This window comes from Myotis daubentonii, chromosome 2 (genome assembly GCF_963259705.1).
Source record: "Myotis daubentonii chromosome 2, mMyoDau2.1, whole genome shotgun sequence".
NCBI classification, from domain to species: domain Eukaryota; kingdom Metazoa; phylum Chordata; class Mammalia; order Chiroptera; family Vespertilionidae; genus Myotis; species Myotis daubentonii.
The window spans coordinates 42,366,830-42,384,186 of record NC_081841.1 but is presented as its reverse complement, the minus strand read 5'-3'; the positions used below and the strand labels follow the sequence as shown (position 1 = coordinate 42,384,186).

The 17,357-nt window shown below is 39.9% G+C and overlaps 1 protein-coding gene across 1 annotated transcript in view; it reads left to right on the top strand.

The window, feature by feature from the left end:
- SLC2A13 (solute carrier family 2 member 13) overlaps nt 1-17,357 on the top strand; it is a 293,193-nt gene that overhangs the window by 194,668 nt on the left and 81,168 nt on the right. The window contains exons 5-6 of the mRNA XM_059682573.1: nt 6,674-6,837; nt 14,006-14,126. Coding sequence (XP_059538556.1) covers nt 6,674-6,837; nt 14,006-14,126 — 285 coding nt within the window. The remainder of the gene's footprint in view (nt 1-6,673; nt 6,838-14,005; nt 14,127-17,357) is intronic.

Below are 17,357 nucleotides of genomic sequence, written 5' to 3'. Positions count from 1 at the left end.
ATTGATAGTGGAAAGAAGGAGAGGCTATGAAATTATCCTTTGTGTGCAGGGTGCATCTTAGAGAATTTTAAGTGAGGTCAATTTATTTGTGTGTTTTTGCCCAGAGCCTTTCAGCTGCTAGCTGTACATGCACAGTGGAAGAATCCCTGGGTATAAGTGAGCAGGGTTGGTGTTTATGGCATGAATATAGCACAGGGGGAAGAGGCCCGGGAGTTTGAGAATGGTGAGAGAAAGTAATTGTCATGGTTTGGGGAAGAGTTGTCAGCATCACCTGGAATCTTGTTGGAAATGCAAATTCTTGGCCCTAGAATGAGAGACTCGGGGTGCAGCTCAGCAATCTGTGTTTTAACAGGCCTTCCAGGCGATTCTGTAACAAACCACTACCTACGAAGCCCTGGTTTGGGAAAACTAAATGACTTAAGTTACGGGGAAGGGGGAGGAATAGGTGATGATGGAAAACTAAAAAGAAGTAGAGTGTATGTATGGCTTAATGTCTCCATGAAAGTGAAGAATTGTGTGAGTGGAGGAACTCAACGGAGTCGTGAGGATGGGTAGCGCTGGTCAGAGAATAGGAAACTTGAAGGATTTTGGAAGTAGAGCAGTTAAGAGATTCATGTGTTGTCTGGATGGACTATGTTGATGCAACTCTCACCAAGAATCATGAGACAGGGCTAGGAGTGAAATAGAAAATTATGAGGGACTGAAATCACCAGTGAGTAAGTAGTAACCAGAAAGTAGGCCAACAGCTCAAGAAGGAGGGTTAGAGGATGGTCTGGTGTAGCTCATTTCCTTCCTTTCAAAGGTACATAGGATGTGAGAGAAAAACAGCCTGGACTCTAGGTCTGAGCTGTGAGAAGGTGGTGCCCTCAGGGCACACAGTGAGAGTGTGGGAGGAATGGGGCAAGCAGGGCACACAGTGAGAGTGTGGGAGGGATGGGGCAAGCAGGGCACACAGTGAGAGTGTGGGAGGGATGGGGCGAGAGGAAGATGGAGTCAAATTAGTGACTCTGCAGGTTAGTGTGGAAATAAATGACTGAAAGTCCTGGACTCCTGCTTGTCACGGCACTCAGCAGGATGTGAGACATGATGAAGCCTGGTGAAAGCCCTCTTAGCTGACACGATTAGGATTGGCACTTTAGTTAACTCAAAAAGACAGTTATGAGGAAATACTGCATTATATACTTTCAACATTTTAATTTTAGTTGTATTATAATTCATCATATCCACTACTTGAACTTACAGATTTTTTTTTACATAAACCTACTTGAATATTGTCATCTATGAATTCCAGGTTTAGTTCCTTTCAAATAGAACAAGAACTGAAAGATACTTGAGAAGAAACCCAAGGGCAGAATCTTCAGACTTTTACATTTTATCCCCATTTTTATTGTGTTATTCACATACTTTTTAGAAACAATTTACTTTTATTTATTCTTTTCAAAGCATGCAGTTTTAATTTTAATACAACTGTCTTTTAGCATCATATGTTTTATTGATCTATGTGTTATCTGATTAAATTACATAATTACAATGATAGGCATAAGCAGGTTTGGCAACAAACACACCTGATTTAATATGCATGAAGTCCCAAATGTCCAATATCCTGTGGGGGTATATTTTATAGAAAAAAATTAGTAAGTGAACCTGGCAATTGATGAGTTGGAGGTCTTATTGGAGAGCTTCTGTCATTGTTCTTAGGATGCATATGGCAGGGTAAACTGTGTGAGGCGTGATTTCTCCTGAGTTTTCCAGAGGTGTGAAGCCAGAATGAGAGGACTGGTCTCTGAGATGGAGGAAGATCACATTGGGACACTTAGGAAAATTATCTTATATATTAAATGTGATGAATAATGAACTCTCTGAGGATTACTATGATTTTTGGATCACTACTTGGTATAAGAATGGTATAATACACTTGGCTGGTGTGTTAGCTCAAACACATATGATATACATGAAATCCTACTTCCTGCTTTTGTAATTTTTATTTTTGGCTACAGCTTACATCTAATACACAAAGAGGTTTTCTCAATGTACAAAATGCATAAAAAAGATAGGAAAATTTTAATCATTTTTTAAACCATTTTTAAGACCTTTGTATTTGTGTGAAATATTTTTCTCTTAAAATTGTTGATGTAGTTTCCATAGTTTTCCATGTTGTTGACTGTATAAACAACCATCCCAATAGGGAAATCTAACTTTCTTAGTTAAAAGAACATCTTTTATTAGAATGACTTTTTAAATCTGTAGTCAGTGTACTTTGCGTATGGCACAAATAAATGTATTTATAAATTAGAAGCTTAAAGAGCCGAACAACATAACTTAGAACATGGGAATCTTTCAGGGCTTATAATAAGCTAAGCCCTGGAACTTCCGGTCTTCTCATTTAATTTGGTCTTTATCCCAAGTATGGACATGACCCAAAAGATAATCAATGCAAGATTCATGGAGGAGTTTCTATTTGGAAGCTCTCTGCAGCACTGCTAGAATGTATTACCTTTGTGCCACATGAATTAAAATAATGATGACAAAATCTCAGTTGTTAATTCATCTTAGAGTGGCTGCTTAGAGGATGAGTATATTACATATATCTCTTTCATTCATGAAATTAAATTCTTCAGACTTTCATGTCAGAAAAAGTTTGTCTTTATCTTGAACTCATAAGTTTTGTTTTGTCAGACAGATAAAATGATCATTTACTATTTTGCCTTGGCTGCCAGCAATTTCAGAGCTAGCTTGTAGTGCTTATGCAGCTAAAGTTGTCATATAATTATCTTCACCTTCATACTCTCTTTCTCATAACGTTGTTTAATTTTTGTTTTATTGCTTCTATAATGTGTTTTTTTTAAATTATAAATATCCTTAATTCCTTTTTGAAAGTTGGTGGTAGATAAATTCAATTAATTCAACAAACAATTATTGAGTACCTAATTCTTGCTGTTAAAGTAACTCTGTTACACTGGTAATAGTGAAAAGGGCAGGCTGTAGCTTCAGGAAGATGGGGGAAAGAACCTGTTCTCAGAAATTCATAGGAAATGCATTGGATCGTAAAATGTGTATTTTGCCAGGCACTTAAAGTGCCCATGTTTATTCTCTTATTGCTAGTTAAAAGTCACCATTAGGATAGATTGCCATTATCAATGCCTCTATGTTTTCTAGAGCCATTTTGTTCTACTCAGATTTAAAGTTCAGGAGTGAAAACTGGGTCTCACATAATCTCTGAGAGCAATGCACATCAAGCCGGCCTTTTCTGCTCTTAGACGTCTACAGAGACGAATGAGCCGGCCTTTATGGGTGCACACTGCCCTAGGCCTTTCAACTTCACTCTGGGGAAGAGATGGCATGTGTGAGATGACCAGGGAAATCTTTGAAGAAGATGGTAGTTTTGTCTGATAGGTATTATAAAATGATGTTAAAAAGAGAAGGCATCCCTACTTTGAGTCTAAAAAGGAAAGAAAGCCTTTTTTTTGTTGTTCACATTGATCTTTTATGAAGATGATTCTCTTATGCTTTGTGCAACTTTTGAATGCGTACCCAGCCCTTTGAAAACACAAACTACTACATAAAGGCGTAGAGGATTATAAATATGGTGGTAGCCGATGAATGGTTGGCTGATAGCATCATTTATAACAACATGGGAATTCATACTTTTTGAAATATAAATTAAATGTATCTTTTCACTAATCCATCACCTAACTTTTAAAAACTAGATTCGTCAATTATTCTGACCTAGATATCTCATTCCCTGCCCATATGAAAGAGAATCTAAGTATTGCCTGAATTTTTCTGAAACTGATTACCCATTAAGTCAGGGGTGGGGGGCGTCTGGCCCAGGGGCCGTACAAGGACTGCAAAATCCTTTGGTCTGGCCCTGCCAAGGCATTAGGGGTGAGTTAATTAAATGTTTCATCAAATATAGCAGGCTAATTTTTTAGTTGATAATTTTGTACGGCTTGTAAATGATGTTATAAATATCCAAATGGCCCTTGAAAGAAAAAATGTTGCCCATGCTTGCTTTAAGTGAACATCCTTGTCTTCATGCCTCACCTTCTCATTCTGGCTATTGGCCTTTTACAGTGGTTCTCAACCTTCTGGCCCTTTAAAACAGTTCCTCATGTTGTGACCCCCAACCATAAAATTATTTTCGTTGCTACTGCATAGCTGTAATTTTGCTACTGTTATCAATCGTAATGTAAGTATCTGATATGCAGGATGGTCTTAGGCGACCCCTGTGAAAGGGTCGTTCGACCCCCAAAGGGGGCGCGACCCACAGGTTGAGAACCACGGGTTTATGAAGACCTTTATGTGATAGGCAGAATAGGTCTCCCACCCCAGAATGTACACATGGTAATCTCCACAGCCTGTGAATGTGTTACATTACATGGCAAAAGGAAATGAAGGCTGCAGATCTCATTAAATCTGCTGATCAGTTTACCTTGAATAAGGAGATTTTGCTGGTAATCTGGGTTAACCCAATGTGATCTTCAAGTGCAGAGGAGAGCAGCAGAGTGAAGTGACATGAGGGGAGCTTGGCCTACCTTTGCTAGCTTTGAAAATTGAGGAAGGGGTCCCCCCAAGCCAGGCTATGCAGGAGACTTCCAATACCCGGAAAAGGCAAGGCAACCTGTACCCCGGAGTCTCCAGAAAGGAAGACGCTGCTGACACCTTTGATGTCACTTTTGACATAAAAACAAAACAAAACACCAAAAAAAAAAAAACCGTGTCAGATTTCTGACCTATAGAACTGTTAGATAATAAATTTGTGTTGATTAAAAGCTTAAATTTTAAGCCACTAAACTTGTGGTAATTTGTTATGGCTGCAATAAAAAGCTAACACCTTTACCGATGTTCAAGAGAAAGAGATGAAGATGAATCTCAAGGCACTCCATCTAGGGAAAGATTTAGTGTGGGTGGACATTGCAATTCTTGCTGTCAGGGAGATAGAAGGCCATTGAATTTCCCATTAGTACAGAAAATCTACAGGTGCCAGTGTACTGACCTGAAAGAAAATGCTTCAAAACAAGGTATCTTTGCTTCGGTCTGCTTGCAGTCCGCCTATGTGGCTATCATTAGAGTGATCCCTTGATAGACAGATTTTTTTTGTTTTTTAATTTAATTTTGTTGTTTAAAGTATTACAAATGGTAGTACATATGTCTCCTTTGTTCCCTGCATTGACTTTCCCTCGGCCTCCCCTATCCCCCGGCACATGCCCTCCCACTCCCCCCAGTGTCTTGCGTCCATTGGTTGTGCTTATATGCATGCTGATGGGACAGCTTTAACTGCATTCTCTTTAAAGTCTATTTCATGATTTCCAGGGACTACAGATAAAAGCCCAAACATGTAGCATGGCTGGCAGTCAAGGCCTCCAAAACAGTGTGACTGCCTCATGTCACACTCCTCCCTTTTCTTTGCACCTATGTTCAGCCGAGGTAGCGTCCTCACGTTTTGTGAGCCTAGCACAGCCGTGGGCAAACTACGGCCCGCGGGCCGGATCCGGCCCGTTTGAAATGAATAAAACTATTGAAAAAAAAGACCATACCCTTTTATGTAATGATGTTTACTTTGAATTTATATTAGTTCACACAAACACTCCATCCATGCTTTTGTTCCAGCCCTCCGGTCCAGTTTAAGAACTCATTGTGGCCCTCGAGTCAAAAAGTTTGCCCACCCCTGGCCCTAGTATATAGTATTTTTCACTTTTCTCCTTTATACACGTCATTTCCTTCACCACCAGTGAGTGTCCTGCCAGATCATCATACCTGCGGCAAACCCCTACGAATTCTTCCAAGATTCAACTCAAGCGTTACTTCCCTGAAAAATCAAGGAACCTTTCATATCAAATAAAATAGTTTGCTCTGTCCTTTATGCCATATTGTGAGTTGAATACCTTGTGATATTAAATTTATTTCCATTTCATTTTCTTATACCAAATTGAAAACTTGTTAGGGCGACAACAGAGTCTCATAACATCTCTGTGGGATTTAGTATCTCACACAACTTATACAGCGGGTACTCAATAAATAAATATAAAATGAGTGGATGATTAGGTCACCTAACCTGGATATCTAGGAAACATTTTACATTTTAAATAAAATTCTGACACTCGCCAACTTACTTTGCTTGATACAACTCCTCGTTCTATTCCTTAATTTAACACTTGCATATTTGTGATTTTATTGTAGAAAATGAAAACATTTAAATCTGTTTTGTGTATGGCTCTTTTTGGAAGAATTATTTTGTGTAGTGTATTTGCTTTTATCCTTAACACATTGAGAATACTGTAATTTAATGAAACAGGATGGTATAAAACAAATTTTTATATGCAGCAAGTCTCTTCTTTTAAGAACATAATTGCACAGTGTATGATGACTCCTCATTCATTCATTGGGAGCTTATCCTTGATAGTTTCAGTGAAACTACCAGCTGCCCCTGTCCCTCGTTGTGGGCTACAGTCCACTTTGGAAGCCTTCAGCGCTCTATCTCTTGCTTGAATGTTCTTATGCATAGTTCAAAGTAAATTTATCCGAACACAGTCTAAGCAGCTTGCATGTTAACTTCATGCTATCACTGTAGCTAGTCATGGTTTGTTGGAGGTCAGCTGAGTATTTTTCTACATGAATAACTCTGTTTCCCTGAATAACCATCAGCAACAACTGTTTTGTGCTTGCCTTGCAGGTACTACAGTGCAACCATCCTGCAGATGTCTGGCGTTGAAGACGACAGACTCGCAATATGGCTGGCTTCAGTTACAGCCTTCACAAATTTCATTTTCACACTCGTGGGAGTCTGGCTTGTTGAGAAAGTGGGCCGCAGAAAGCTTACCTTCGGAAGTTTAGCAGGTAGGTGCCTGGATAAGGACTCAGGTATTACATTTCCTCTAATGACAACAAGTTAACCTTCCGAAGTAAAATACCAATAGCATTTTGGATACTGTTTCTAGCTAAACAATAGAGTTCTTCTAGACAAGAAGGTTTTTTTTTGTTTTTTTTTTAAAGAGAACTTAATGAATTTTATGATATATAACTAGAAACTAGAATGTGCGTAATAACCAGAACTGTAAGAACAATTTAAATCTACTGCAGGGACCATTTTGCTGTTATTTTGAGTTCTGCTCAGCAGGTACAAAAGTGACAAAAATAATCGCATTTTGCTCTTCCTTGGTTGAAAAACTTGGTATTCATGAACTCACTTTTTAATAAAGGTGTTTTTTTTTTCTAAATTTTGGAATAATATGAAGGTACATTTGGAGCATGTCACTTCTAAGCTCTTTCAACAGTAAATTCTGGTTTGTGAAGTTTGTTTTCTATGATAGCTAAGTAGGACAAAACCTTTCTCACTTTCAAGTATCCTTTGATTTTAAATTCTGCCCATTTCATTTATTATTTCTCTGTAATGCGAGGTCTGTTTGAGCTGACAGATGGGACCCATTTTTGCCATGGTCTTCACATGGTTGCATAATATAATCTTTTCCATGTATACATGTGTATTCCTGCTTCTCTATTAGCTATCATCAACTGGTTCCTTTATACATTTACCCAGAGTAAGAATACATTTTCTCATTCAAATGTAAAGTTTCCAGTCCAGCATTAAGTAAATTTTGTTGTAACCAAATACGTATACCTCAAGCATTAACCTAATGGAACTGCTTCAGGCCTTGTTCCAGATTTGATGAGAAAATACATTCCTAGTTTCATAGTTGGTACACATACTCTTTCCTACCCTCACCCCAAAAAAGGGTGTGGAGTGTGTTCACCCTCTGTGCTTGTCTAAGAGTCTAATAACGTAGGTTGAACTATAGTATCAGCTGAGGGGAAGGAGAGGGAAAGACTGATTGAGAGACAAAGGAATCTCAACAGCCATGGTACGTAGGGAACGGAGGGGAAGTGAGGAAAGGTGACGGACAAGTGAAGGTTTAAAAAACCATCTCTCTCTATATAAAGGCCTAAACGAGCGGAACAACTGAACAACCAGAACGACCGGTCGACCAGTCACTATGACGTGCACTGACCACCAATGGGCAGACACTCAATGCAGGAGCTTCCCCTGGTGGTCAGTGTGCTGCCACAGCCAACCTCCCGTGGCCATCCCCCTAGATAAGCCTCGACTGCTGGCCAGGCCGACGGACCCCACCTGTGCATGAATTCATGCACAGGGCCTCTAGTACATTTATAAACCTGTTGAAGAAGCCAGAAGTGTTTGCCTAGAAAAAAGGTCTAAAGGGAGAGCTAATAATCTTATTCTAGCAGATGATCTAGAGGACATAGATTTGTACTTAATATAAGAAAAACTAGAGGCCCAGTGCACAAAAATTTGTGCACTCGGGGGGGAAGGGGGGGTCCCTCAGCCTGACCTGTGCCCTCTCGCAGTCTGGGACCCCTCGGGAGATAACGCCCTGCTGGCTTAGGCCTGCTCCTGGGTGGCAGAGGGCAGGCCCAATCCCTAGGTGCAGCCCCTGGTCGGGCTCAGAGCAGGGCCGATTGGGGAGTTGGGGCACTGCCCCCTGTCATTCACAGAGCAGGGCGTATTGGGAGGTTGCAATGCCACCCTCAGTCACGCTCAGGGTAGGGCCAATTGGGGGGTTGGGGCACCACCCCCTGTCACACTCAAGGCAGGGTCGATGGGGAGGTTGCGGCGCCACCCCCTGTCACTCACAGAGCAGGGCAGATCAAGGGGTTGGGGCGCCGCCCTCTATCACCCACGGTGCAGGGCCAATCAGGTGGTTGGGGCGCCACCACTGTCACACTCAGGGCAGGGCCGATGGGGAGGTTATGGTTCTACCCCATCACACACAGAGCAGGGCCCGTGGGGGGAGGGGGGTTTGGGGCACCGCCCTCTATCACCCACAGAGCAGGGCCAATCAGGAGGTTGGGGCGCCGCCACTCTCACACTCAGGGCAGAGCCGATGGGGAGGTTATGGCTCTACCATGTCACACACAGAGCAGGGCCTGTGGGGGCGGGGCGGTGTTGGGGTGTCGAACCCTGTCACACACATAGCCGCAGGGCAATCAGGAGGTTTGGGCGCTGCCCCCTGTCATGCTGATCCCGGTGCCGGGAGGCCTCGCGGCTCTGCTGATCCCGGTGCTGGGAGGCATATTACCCTTTTACTATATAGGATAGAGGCCTGGTGCATGGGTGGGGCTGGCTGGTTTGCCCTGAAGGGTGTCCTGGACCAGGGTGGGGGTCCCCACTGGGGTGCCTGGCCAGCCTGGGTGAGGGGATGTTGGCTGTTTGCAGCTGGTCACACACCCTTCAGGGTGGGGGTCCCCACTGGGGTGCCTGGCCAGCCTGGATGAGGGGATGATTGCTATTTGCAGCTGGTCACACACCCTTCAGGGTGGGGGTCCCCACTGGGGTGCCTGGCCAGTCTGGGTGAGGGGCTGAGGGCTGTTTTCAGGCTCGCGGATCACTGAAGCTCCCAACTGCTGCTTTTTTTATTATTATTATTTTTTTATTCTGGGCCAGCTTTAGCTCTGCCTCCAGCTCTGAGGCCTCTGCTGGGTTCTATAATCGAAACAATGTATAACTCCAACTCTGAGATCCCCGCTCACTGAAAGCAGGTTTCTGGGGTTTTGTTTAGCTTCTATATTTATTACAATGTTTCAAACTGCAGGCTCAGAGGCTGGCAAGGCAGGCGGGGAATGTTGGTTTCCTTCATCACTGAAGCAAGCAAGCCTCATGTTAGTTTCAAGCTGCCTGGCTGCCGGCTGCCATCTTGGCTGGCAGTTAATTTGCATATTGCCCTGATTAGCCAATGGGAAGGGTAGCGGTCGTACGCTAATTACCATGTTTCTCTTTTATTAGATAGGATATTTCTAATATTCAGAACTATCCAACAATGAATTTGGCTACTTCCTTATGATGGTAAACTGAAAAAAAAAAAGAAAGAAAGAAAGAAAAAGGATAGTACCATCAGGTAGTGATGTGCTAAAAATACATTTCTGTGGTTGGTTGGAAATTGGATTTGCTAACCCCTGAGGCTCAGATCAACTCTAAGAAGAGATAACAACCACTTTAAAAGTTTTTAAATGGATACCCTTCCTTTGGACCGGGCCTCCATACATTGCTCCCTTAAGAGGTCTGTTTTTATATAGAATTTCAGGTTTTCTTAAACTTGGGAATTGGCTTTTGATATCTGAGGAAACTGCTGATTTCAGGATCCGTAGAAAACACTCTTTTGTAGCAGCCTCTGTCCCTTCACTTGTATTCCAGTGAGAGACTTTCTCATCAGTTCTGCAGTAGGTTGAGATGCTGTGGAGCCAGACTGTTTGGGTTTGAATGGGGTGACTTTGAGCAGGTTTCCATCTCCCCATTTGTAAACAGGATTAACCGCAGTCCCTGCTTCACAGGATTGTAATGAGGAGTGAACACACCTGTACACGCGTAGCATGGAAAGCACTCCTGACAGAGGAAAATGCCCCGAGCAGCTTGGCTCTCACAGCACCTATCACTGCCCACCAGGGAGTCTCCATTGTTGTGACTATAATGTGAAATCAGTTTGCAGAGTCAGAGTGCAGGGGCTTCCCTGACCTCCTCCAGCTGGTGTCACCTTTCACCGCTCAGTGTGGGTCCTCTGCCTTGAGGAAGTTCACACTGTTCAGAGGGAGCATAAGACAGTTATTTGGCCCTGGCCTGTGTTGCTCAGTGGATATAGAGCATCGGGCCACGGACTGAAGAGTCCCAGTTTGATTCCAGTCAAGGGCACGTCCCTCGGTTGCAGACTGGACGAGATGCCTGCAGGAAGCAACCAGTTGATGTGTCTCTCTCTGATCCATGTTTCTCTTTGTCTCTCCCCCTCCCTTCCACTCTCTCTAAAAATCAGTGGGAAAATATCCTTGGTGAGAATCAACCCTCCCCCAAAAGACAGTTATTTGGTGGGGAGACCAAGAAATTTCTCATGAGCAACCTGAAGGCACCTTTCTTTCTTGCCATGTTCGCTTTTCAACCAACATCACCAATATCCCAGCTCCATCTATGACCAAGCCAAACAGTGATGCCTCCTGCTTGAGACAGCTCTTCCATGACGTAGGCACCTGATTTCCTTGTGCTGTGGCCAAAGTGATGATGTAGCCGCGGAGCGGTCAGTGGGGGGAAAGGAGACATATGTAATACTTTAAACAATAAAATAATTTAATTTAAAAAAATAAAAAATAAAGTAATGATGTAGAAATTGCAGTGGTTTAGGAGGTAAAGGGCCTGGGTTTTTGTCACAGGTCTCCTCTTTACCTGCACATATAAATGAAAATAGTGCTGTTTTTGCAGTTCTGGTTTTTAACTGTGATTAAATAGGCCCCACTAGAACATAATGAGCAATGGCACTTTACACTCTTCGGAAGAAAAGTCACTGCTAAACAGCCGCTAGTGTACAATCATCTCGGTATCTGCCAGGGACTGGTCCAGGACCCCCTCAGATGCTGAAATCCTTAGATGCTAAGTCCCTACGTTAAATGGTGTAGTATTTGGGTCTGACCTACGCACATCCTCCTGTATACTTTTACCATAAATCATCTCTATATTATCTATAATACCTGATACAGTGTAAACACTACACAAGCAGTTGTTATACCGTATTGTTCAGGGAATAATGACAAGAAAAAAGTCTGTACACATGTTCAGTTGTGCCTAACTACATAGTACACATCAGCCAGAATGTAACTTTTTTTCTTCAGATATTTTCAATCCTTGTTTGGTTGCATCCATGGATTTGGAATGCATGGATACAGAGAGTCGACTGTTAGGTTTACTCCACTGAGACCTACAAAATAGATGTTTATTTCACTTTCTGATGGCAGTTGATTCTGAATTTATCATTTTTATTTCAATGCATTTGTTTTATTCATTTGTCTGTAGGTATATTTTTTATATTCTAATAGAGCTAAGTACTAGAACACTGTTCTATTTTAAATTTCTTAAATTAGCTTAGAATTTTTAAACCTTTGATTCACTTTTGCTACTTATGTTGTGTTTTTATAACTTTTTATTATATTATGTTAAAAATAGTAGGACAGCTTATATCAAAATAATTTTTGAATAGGTATTCACTCTTTAAAAATAACTGCAAATAAACTATTTAGCAAAGAAACTCCTTATACAAAGAAATATAAAACATACAGTCCAAGTCCATGAATAATTTTAAATGTAGGACATTTTGTGGTGTTCTGACTTTCACTATTTTCAAGGCTTGCTCAGAGAACTGGTCTTCCTTGTAAATATTACAAACTTAATGACCACCTCTTCATTCTTTTAATAGAAGGTTTATATCTATGTAACTTGATTTCTTATAAATAGGAAAGCCAGAAGCACTGTGCTGTTTCCCCCCAGATATTTTGGTAGTGGAATATTTCTGAAAGTGTCACTCACAGGCGGTCTCCACCAGAATTATAGCGGGTACTGCTTTTGAAAGGGGGATTCTTGTGCCCTAGCCCAGATCTCCAAAATTAGAATCTCTGAAGGTGGGTCTGCAGCATGTGCTCTTGAACAGGCTTGCCAGGTGATACTTATGCACACAGAGTGTGCTATATCAGAGTAGTGGGAAGGGACATAATTTTTTAAGTGTTACTAATCTAAGCTATGTACCAGGTAGTTGCCGTTACTTGTTACCTCAGGTCTTTTTGAGAATGCTATTTATCCAACACACTTCACTTCCTGTGGGAGCATGGTTAGGTAGATAGTAATAACTTAGAGCAGTGGTTCTCAACCTGTGGGTCGCGACCCCTTTGGTGGTCGAACGACCCTTTCACAGGGGTTGCCTAAGACCATCCTGCATATCAGATATTTACATTATGATTCATAACAGTAGCAACATTACAGTTATGAAGTAGCAACGAAAATAATTTTATGGCTGGGTCACAACATGAGGAACTGTATTTAAAGGGCCAGAAGGTTCAGAACCACTGACTTAGAGGGATCAGAAAGGTTTTGATCATAACTTGCTGTGCAGTGAGCTATACTACAATAATAAGTATTTTTCTTTAAACCTTAATAGTTGATATCAGGAAACCTATTTCATTACGTAGATCACTAAAAACCTGGTCATTCCTTTCCTGTATCAGAAGTTCATAAAACTTTTTTTTTCATACTCCCTGGCGACCTAACAGTGGGTCAGTCTTATTCTAACTCTAATTCTCTATGTCTAAGTCAATCATCATATCTAGAGAGTATTTTATTTTATCAAACAGCAATTTTTGTTAATAATTTGTTTGCCTTAACTGTGTTAAAAAACATTTAATAGTTATCAAGAAAAATGAAACTAGAGCATGGCCCTTTCTGTTTATTCTCATGAAGGCTGGAACAGTGGGCAGAAATTAGAAAACTTTCTTATTTACCATCAGATGTCTCTCAAAAATGAGCCTTTTAAGTGATATACATAATCACCATTCCCAGGCCTTAAAATAAAAAAACAAATATTCTACTTGCAAGTATCAGTAGCAAAGAGAAGTGAACACATGTGTTATAATATCATTTCTGAAATCTTAAAGTCTTCAAAGAATGCTACTTTTCTTTAATAAGAAATTTTATTTCAAGTGCTCTTAAAATATTCAGTTTATTACTTTTTAGCCTACTGATTTGGGTCTTATGATCAAATGCCATTAGAACAATTTTCTCCGCAATGAAAGGAACACTGTGAAAATCTGTTGCCTTTCATAGTTCCTGACGTGTCAGGCACTCAATAATGTTGGTTACACTAATGGATTTTGAGACTCTCAGCAATGAAAGCTGTGGGGTGTTTTTTTGTTTTGTGTGTTTTGTTTTCGTTTGTTTTGTTTTGGGTTCCTGTTGTTTTGAGTTTTTTTATAAAATCATTACCAATCTACTCCTTGGCTAGCAAATGTATCATGTCTCACAATGGATGTGCTAATGAGTTTACTGATAATTTGTTCTTAGGAGCACTTTTTTAATATAATGAAGAAAGATCAAGGTACTTTTTAGAGATATGTCTTGTCAAACTCAATCTGCTTTGGAAGAATGTTGCCAGCTATTCTCTAATGCAAAACTTTTTTTTTTTTTTAGGTACCACTGTAGCACTCATTATTCTTGCTTTGGGATTTCTGCTATCTGCCCAGGTTTCCCCACGCATCACTTTTAAACCAATAGCTCCATCAGGTCAGAATGCTACTTGCACAAGATACAGGTGAGACTCTGTGATGATTCCCTTTCTTAAGCTAACTCTGAAAACTTGTTTGTTTGCTTTTGCTTTTCTAAAATTTGAGAGATGAGTAGAAACAGGCTTATGGGGAAGGTAGAAAGTGGAAAAGCTGGTAGGAAGGGACCACCAGGAAAAGGAACAGTACATGTAAAGATCTGAAGGTAAAAGTGTTTAAGGAAAGTGAGTTGTTAGGCACAATTTTGGTGATTTTTTGGGGGTGAAGTAAAGTAGGGATTGATACAGAATCTAAGCAGGAATACTGGGAAACTGTCTGGGGTCATATGTGACTCAGTGACATCTACATTTTAATCAGTAATTAAACTTTACCACGATGTCCATGTCTGTTATAGTTGGTTACTATCTGGATATTCTAACAGTTTTCACCGAGTTCCACAGGCTCCCCCTGATTCATTTAAGCAGAAAAGAAAGTTTTTTCTCACTACTGGGGTTCTTCCTGAGGATTAGAAGGTGGAAAGGGAATGGTAGAAGAGAGTGAAATGTGTACTAATGGCCAACTACAGGTTTAAGAGCTCGTTAAGTCTATTGGTGTACACACTATGTGATAAATGGATGAAGAAATGGATCGATGGTCAGATAGACTGAAGAATGAAAAAATGAATGAATTAAAGACTGAATGATTGAACAGGTCAGTTGATATATTTGGCAGCAGAGTTTCAAAGTTTTTTGTTGTTGTTGTTGTTTTACCTCATTTTAGTGGTTGAAAAGCCTAGCAACACCTTTGAAACACATGGCTAGAACAAGGCCTTGCTTTAAAAAAATATTTCACCCTGGTCGGGTTGCCTGGCTTGTTGGAGCATTGTCCCATATACCAAAAACTTATGGCTTTGAATCCATTCAGGGCACATAGCTAGGTTGTGGGTTCAATCCATGGTTGGGGCACATGCTGGAGGCAACTAATAGATGTTTCTCTCTCACAGTCAATGTTTCTCTCTCTTCTCTCTCTCTGTCTCTCTTTCTCTCCCCATCTCTCTCTTTCCCTTCCTCTTTAAAATCAATAAAAAATTCCTCAGGTGAGGATTAAATATATATATTTCTTCAGCCTCAACTAGATGGACACAACTCTCAAAATCAATGGGTAAATTATTGTATTAATTAATTTATTAATAATGAGTAAATGGTCTATTAATTTTTAGTCAGCCAGAGAATATTAAAAAAAGTTTTATGAATTTCTGATACAGGAAAGAAACTATGTTTTTAATGATTTACATAATGATATGTTTTCTGATAACAATTTTTAAAGTTTAAATAAAAATATGTATTTTCATAGGATAGCTCATTGCACAGCAATCTATGATTATCAATCTATTAACCCTCCTGATCCCTCTAAGTTATTATCACCTACCAATATGTCAGTGTACAACTGGAATGAAGTGAGAAATGTTCTAGTCTTATTTTATTCTGATAAAAATAAGTGAGAAGCTATTTTTTAAAACAGGACCAATTTTTAGATGTCCTTTAGAAGTCAGCAAAGTATAAAACATGATGATTTTTGGTGTGCCTTTTTTCAGAGTAACATACTAGTCTTTGTGGGAATTTGGCAGTATGTATTTACAGTCTGAGTGACTTTATAAAATATGTCTGCAGTCTCTGGACTGATTGTATTATTAAATCATGTTGAGTCATGTTTGTGGAACTGTAAAATGAGAAATAGTTATGCTATAAATGTAGGTGTTATGTTCCCCCCCGGAATGATCCATATATGAAAATTGAGCAAATAAAACATTTAAAAGTGAGAGTGTGCTTAATATCTATCTTAAGAACATTATATATTATAGGTAGGTACGTGAATTTTTCTCTGTTTTGGAAGGTAATATAATTCTGCCTAATAAAAGTGATGAAATCCCTGTGCTCATTGACTCAGCACTTCCACTGGTCAAAAATCTATAGACTGTAGTGATGAGTTGTGTAATTCATTCTGTCTAGAATAGATTAGACTTTAGATAGAAGCTTGAATGCTTCAGAAACAATGGTTCTTTATTTTAAGTCAATAAATACACATGGTGTAGCAGGCACTGTTGTAGGTTATGGACAAAAGTTTTGTAGGTTGGGACTCACTCAAGTCTTTGAACCCAAGAGATTGACTATCCTAAATAATTTCCATTGAGAATTTCCCCTTTTTAGAATGTTTTAATTTTCTAATTGATATTTTATTCCAAGGCCTGGTTAGATTTTTGTGAACTGAAGTATTCAAGACTATCATTCAGATCTGCTTTTTAGCAGATAAAACTGCAAAGAGATGAACATGGATGCAAGTTTCTGTAGAATAGAAACTGTGCAGCCACCTGAATAAAAGTTGCCACCGGGTACCAGCTGTGACTAGGAGAAATAACCCCAGTATGGGTATCATCTGAGTCATGTATCTGAATGAGAAAACACACATATACTCCTAATATGGCTTTCACCTCCACATTCTCAAATTGCTGTTGTACTATCCCTTTCTTATTCAGTTAAACATATTTTCTAATGAGAGGATTCAAACTTTTCATAACACTTCCCTCAAATTTTTTACATTATTTACAAGTGTGATCTCAGTATATGCAAATCACTACCACAGAACTCTTCAAAGTAGACACGTATTTCCTAAAGAATACAATTATAGAATTTCACCTGCCCTAGGGCAGTGATGGCGAACCTTTTGAGCTTGGTGTGTCAGCATTTTGAAAAACCCTAACTTAACTCTGGTGCCGTGTCACATATAGAAATTTTTTGATATTTACAACCATAGTAAAGCAAAGACTTATATGTTTGATATTTATTTTATATATTTAAATGCCATTTAACAAAGAAAAATCAACCAAAAAAATGAGTGTCATAGGTTCTCCATCACTACCCTAGGGTTTTCATCACATCTTATTCATTCATTGATTCAAGTGCAGATGGGTGCATTTAAAATTATTTACCAAGCATCTACTCATAGGATTATAGTAAGGATACATTATTCTATCAAAAGCACCTAAAACAATGTTTGGGTATATAATAAGCACACAATAAATATTATAGTCATTGTTGTTTTTAACAAAGACTATAATAAGAGATGAGAATGGGATGATGGGTAATCTCTCAGAGAAGTTATCCTAAGCATGGGATGTTTGAAATGAACTCTGAAACAGGGAGAGGAACATGCCAGACAGAAGAAAAATCAGGTGCAAAGACCGTAGGAACTTGCCAAGAGCAGAAAGCTGAAAGGAAGCTAAT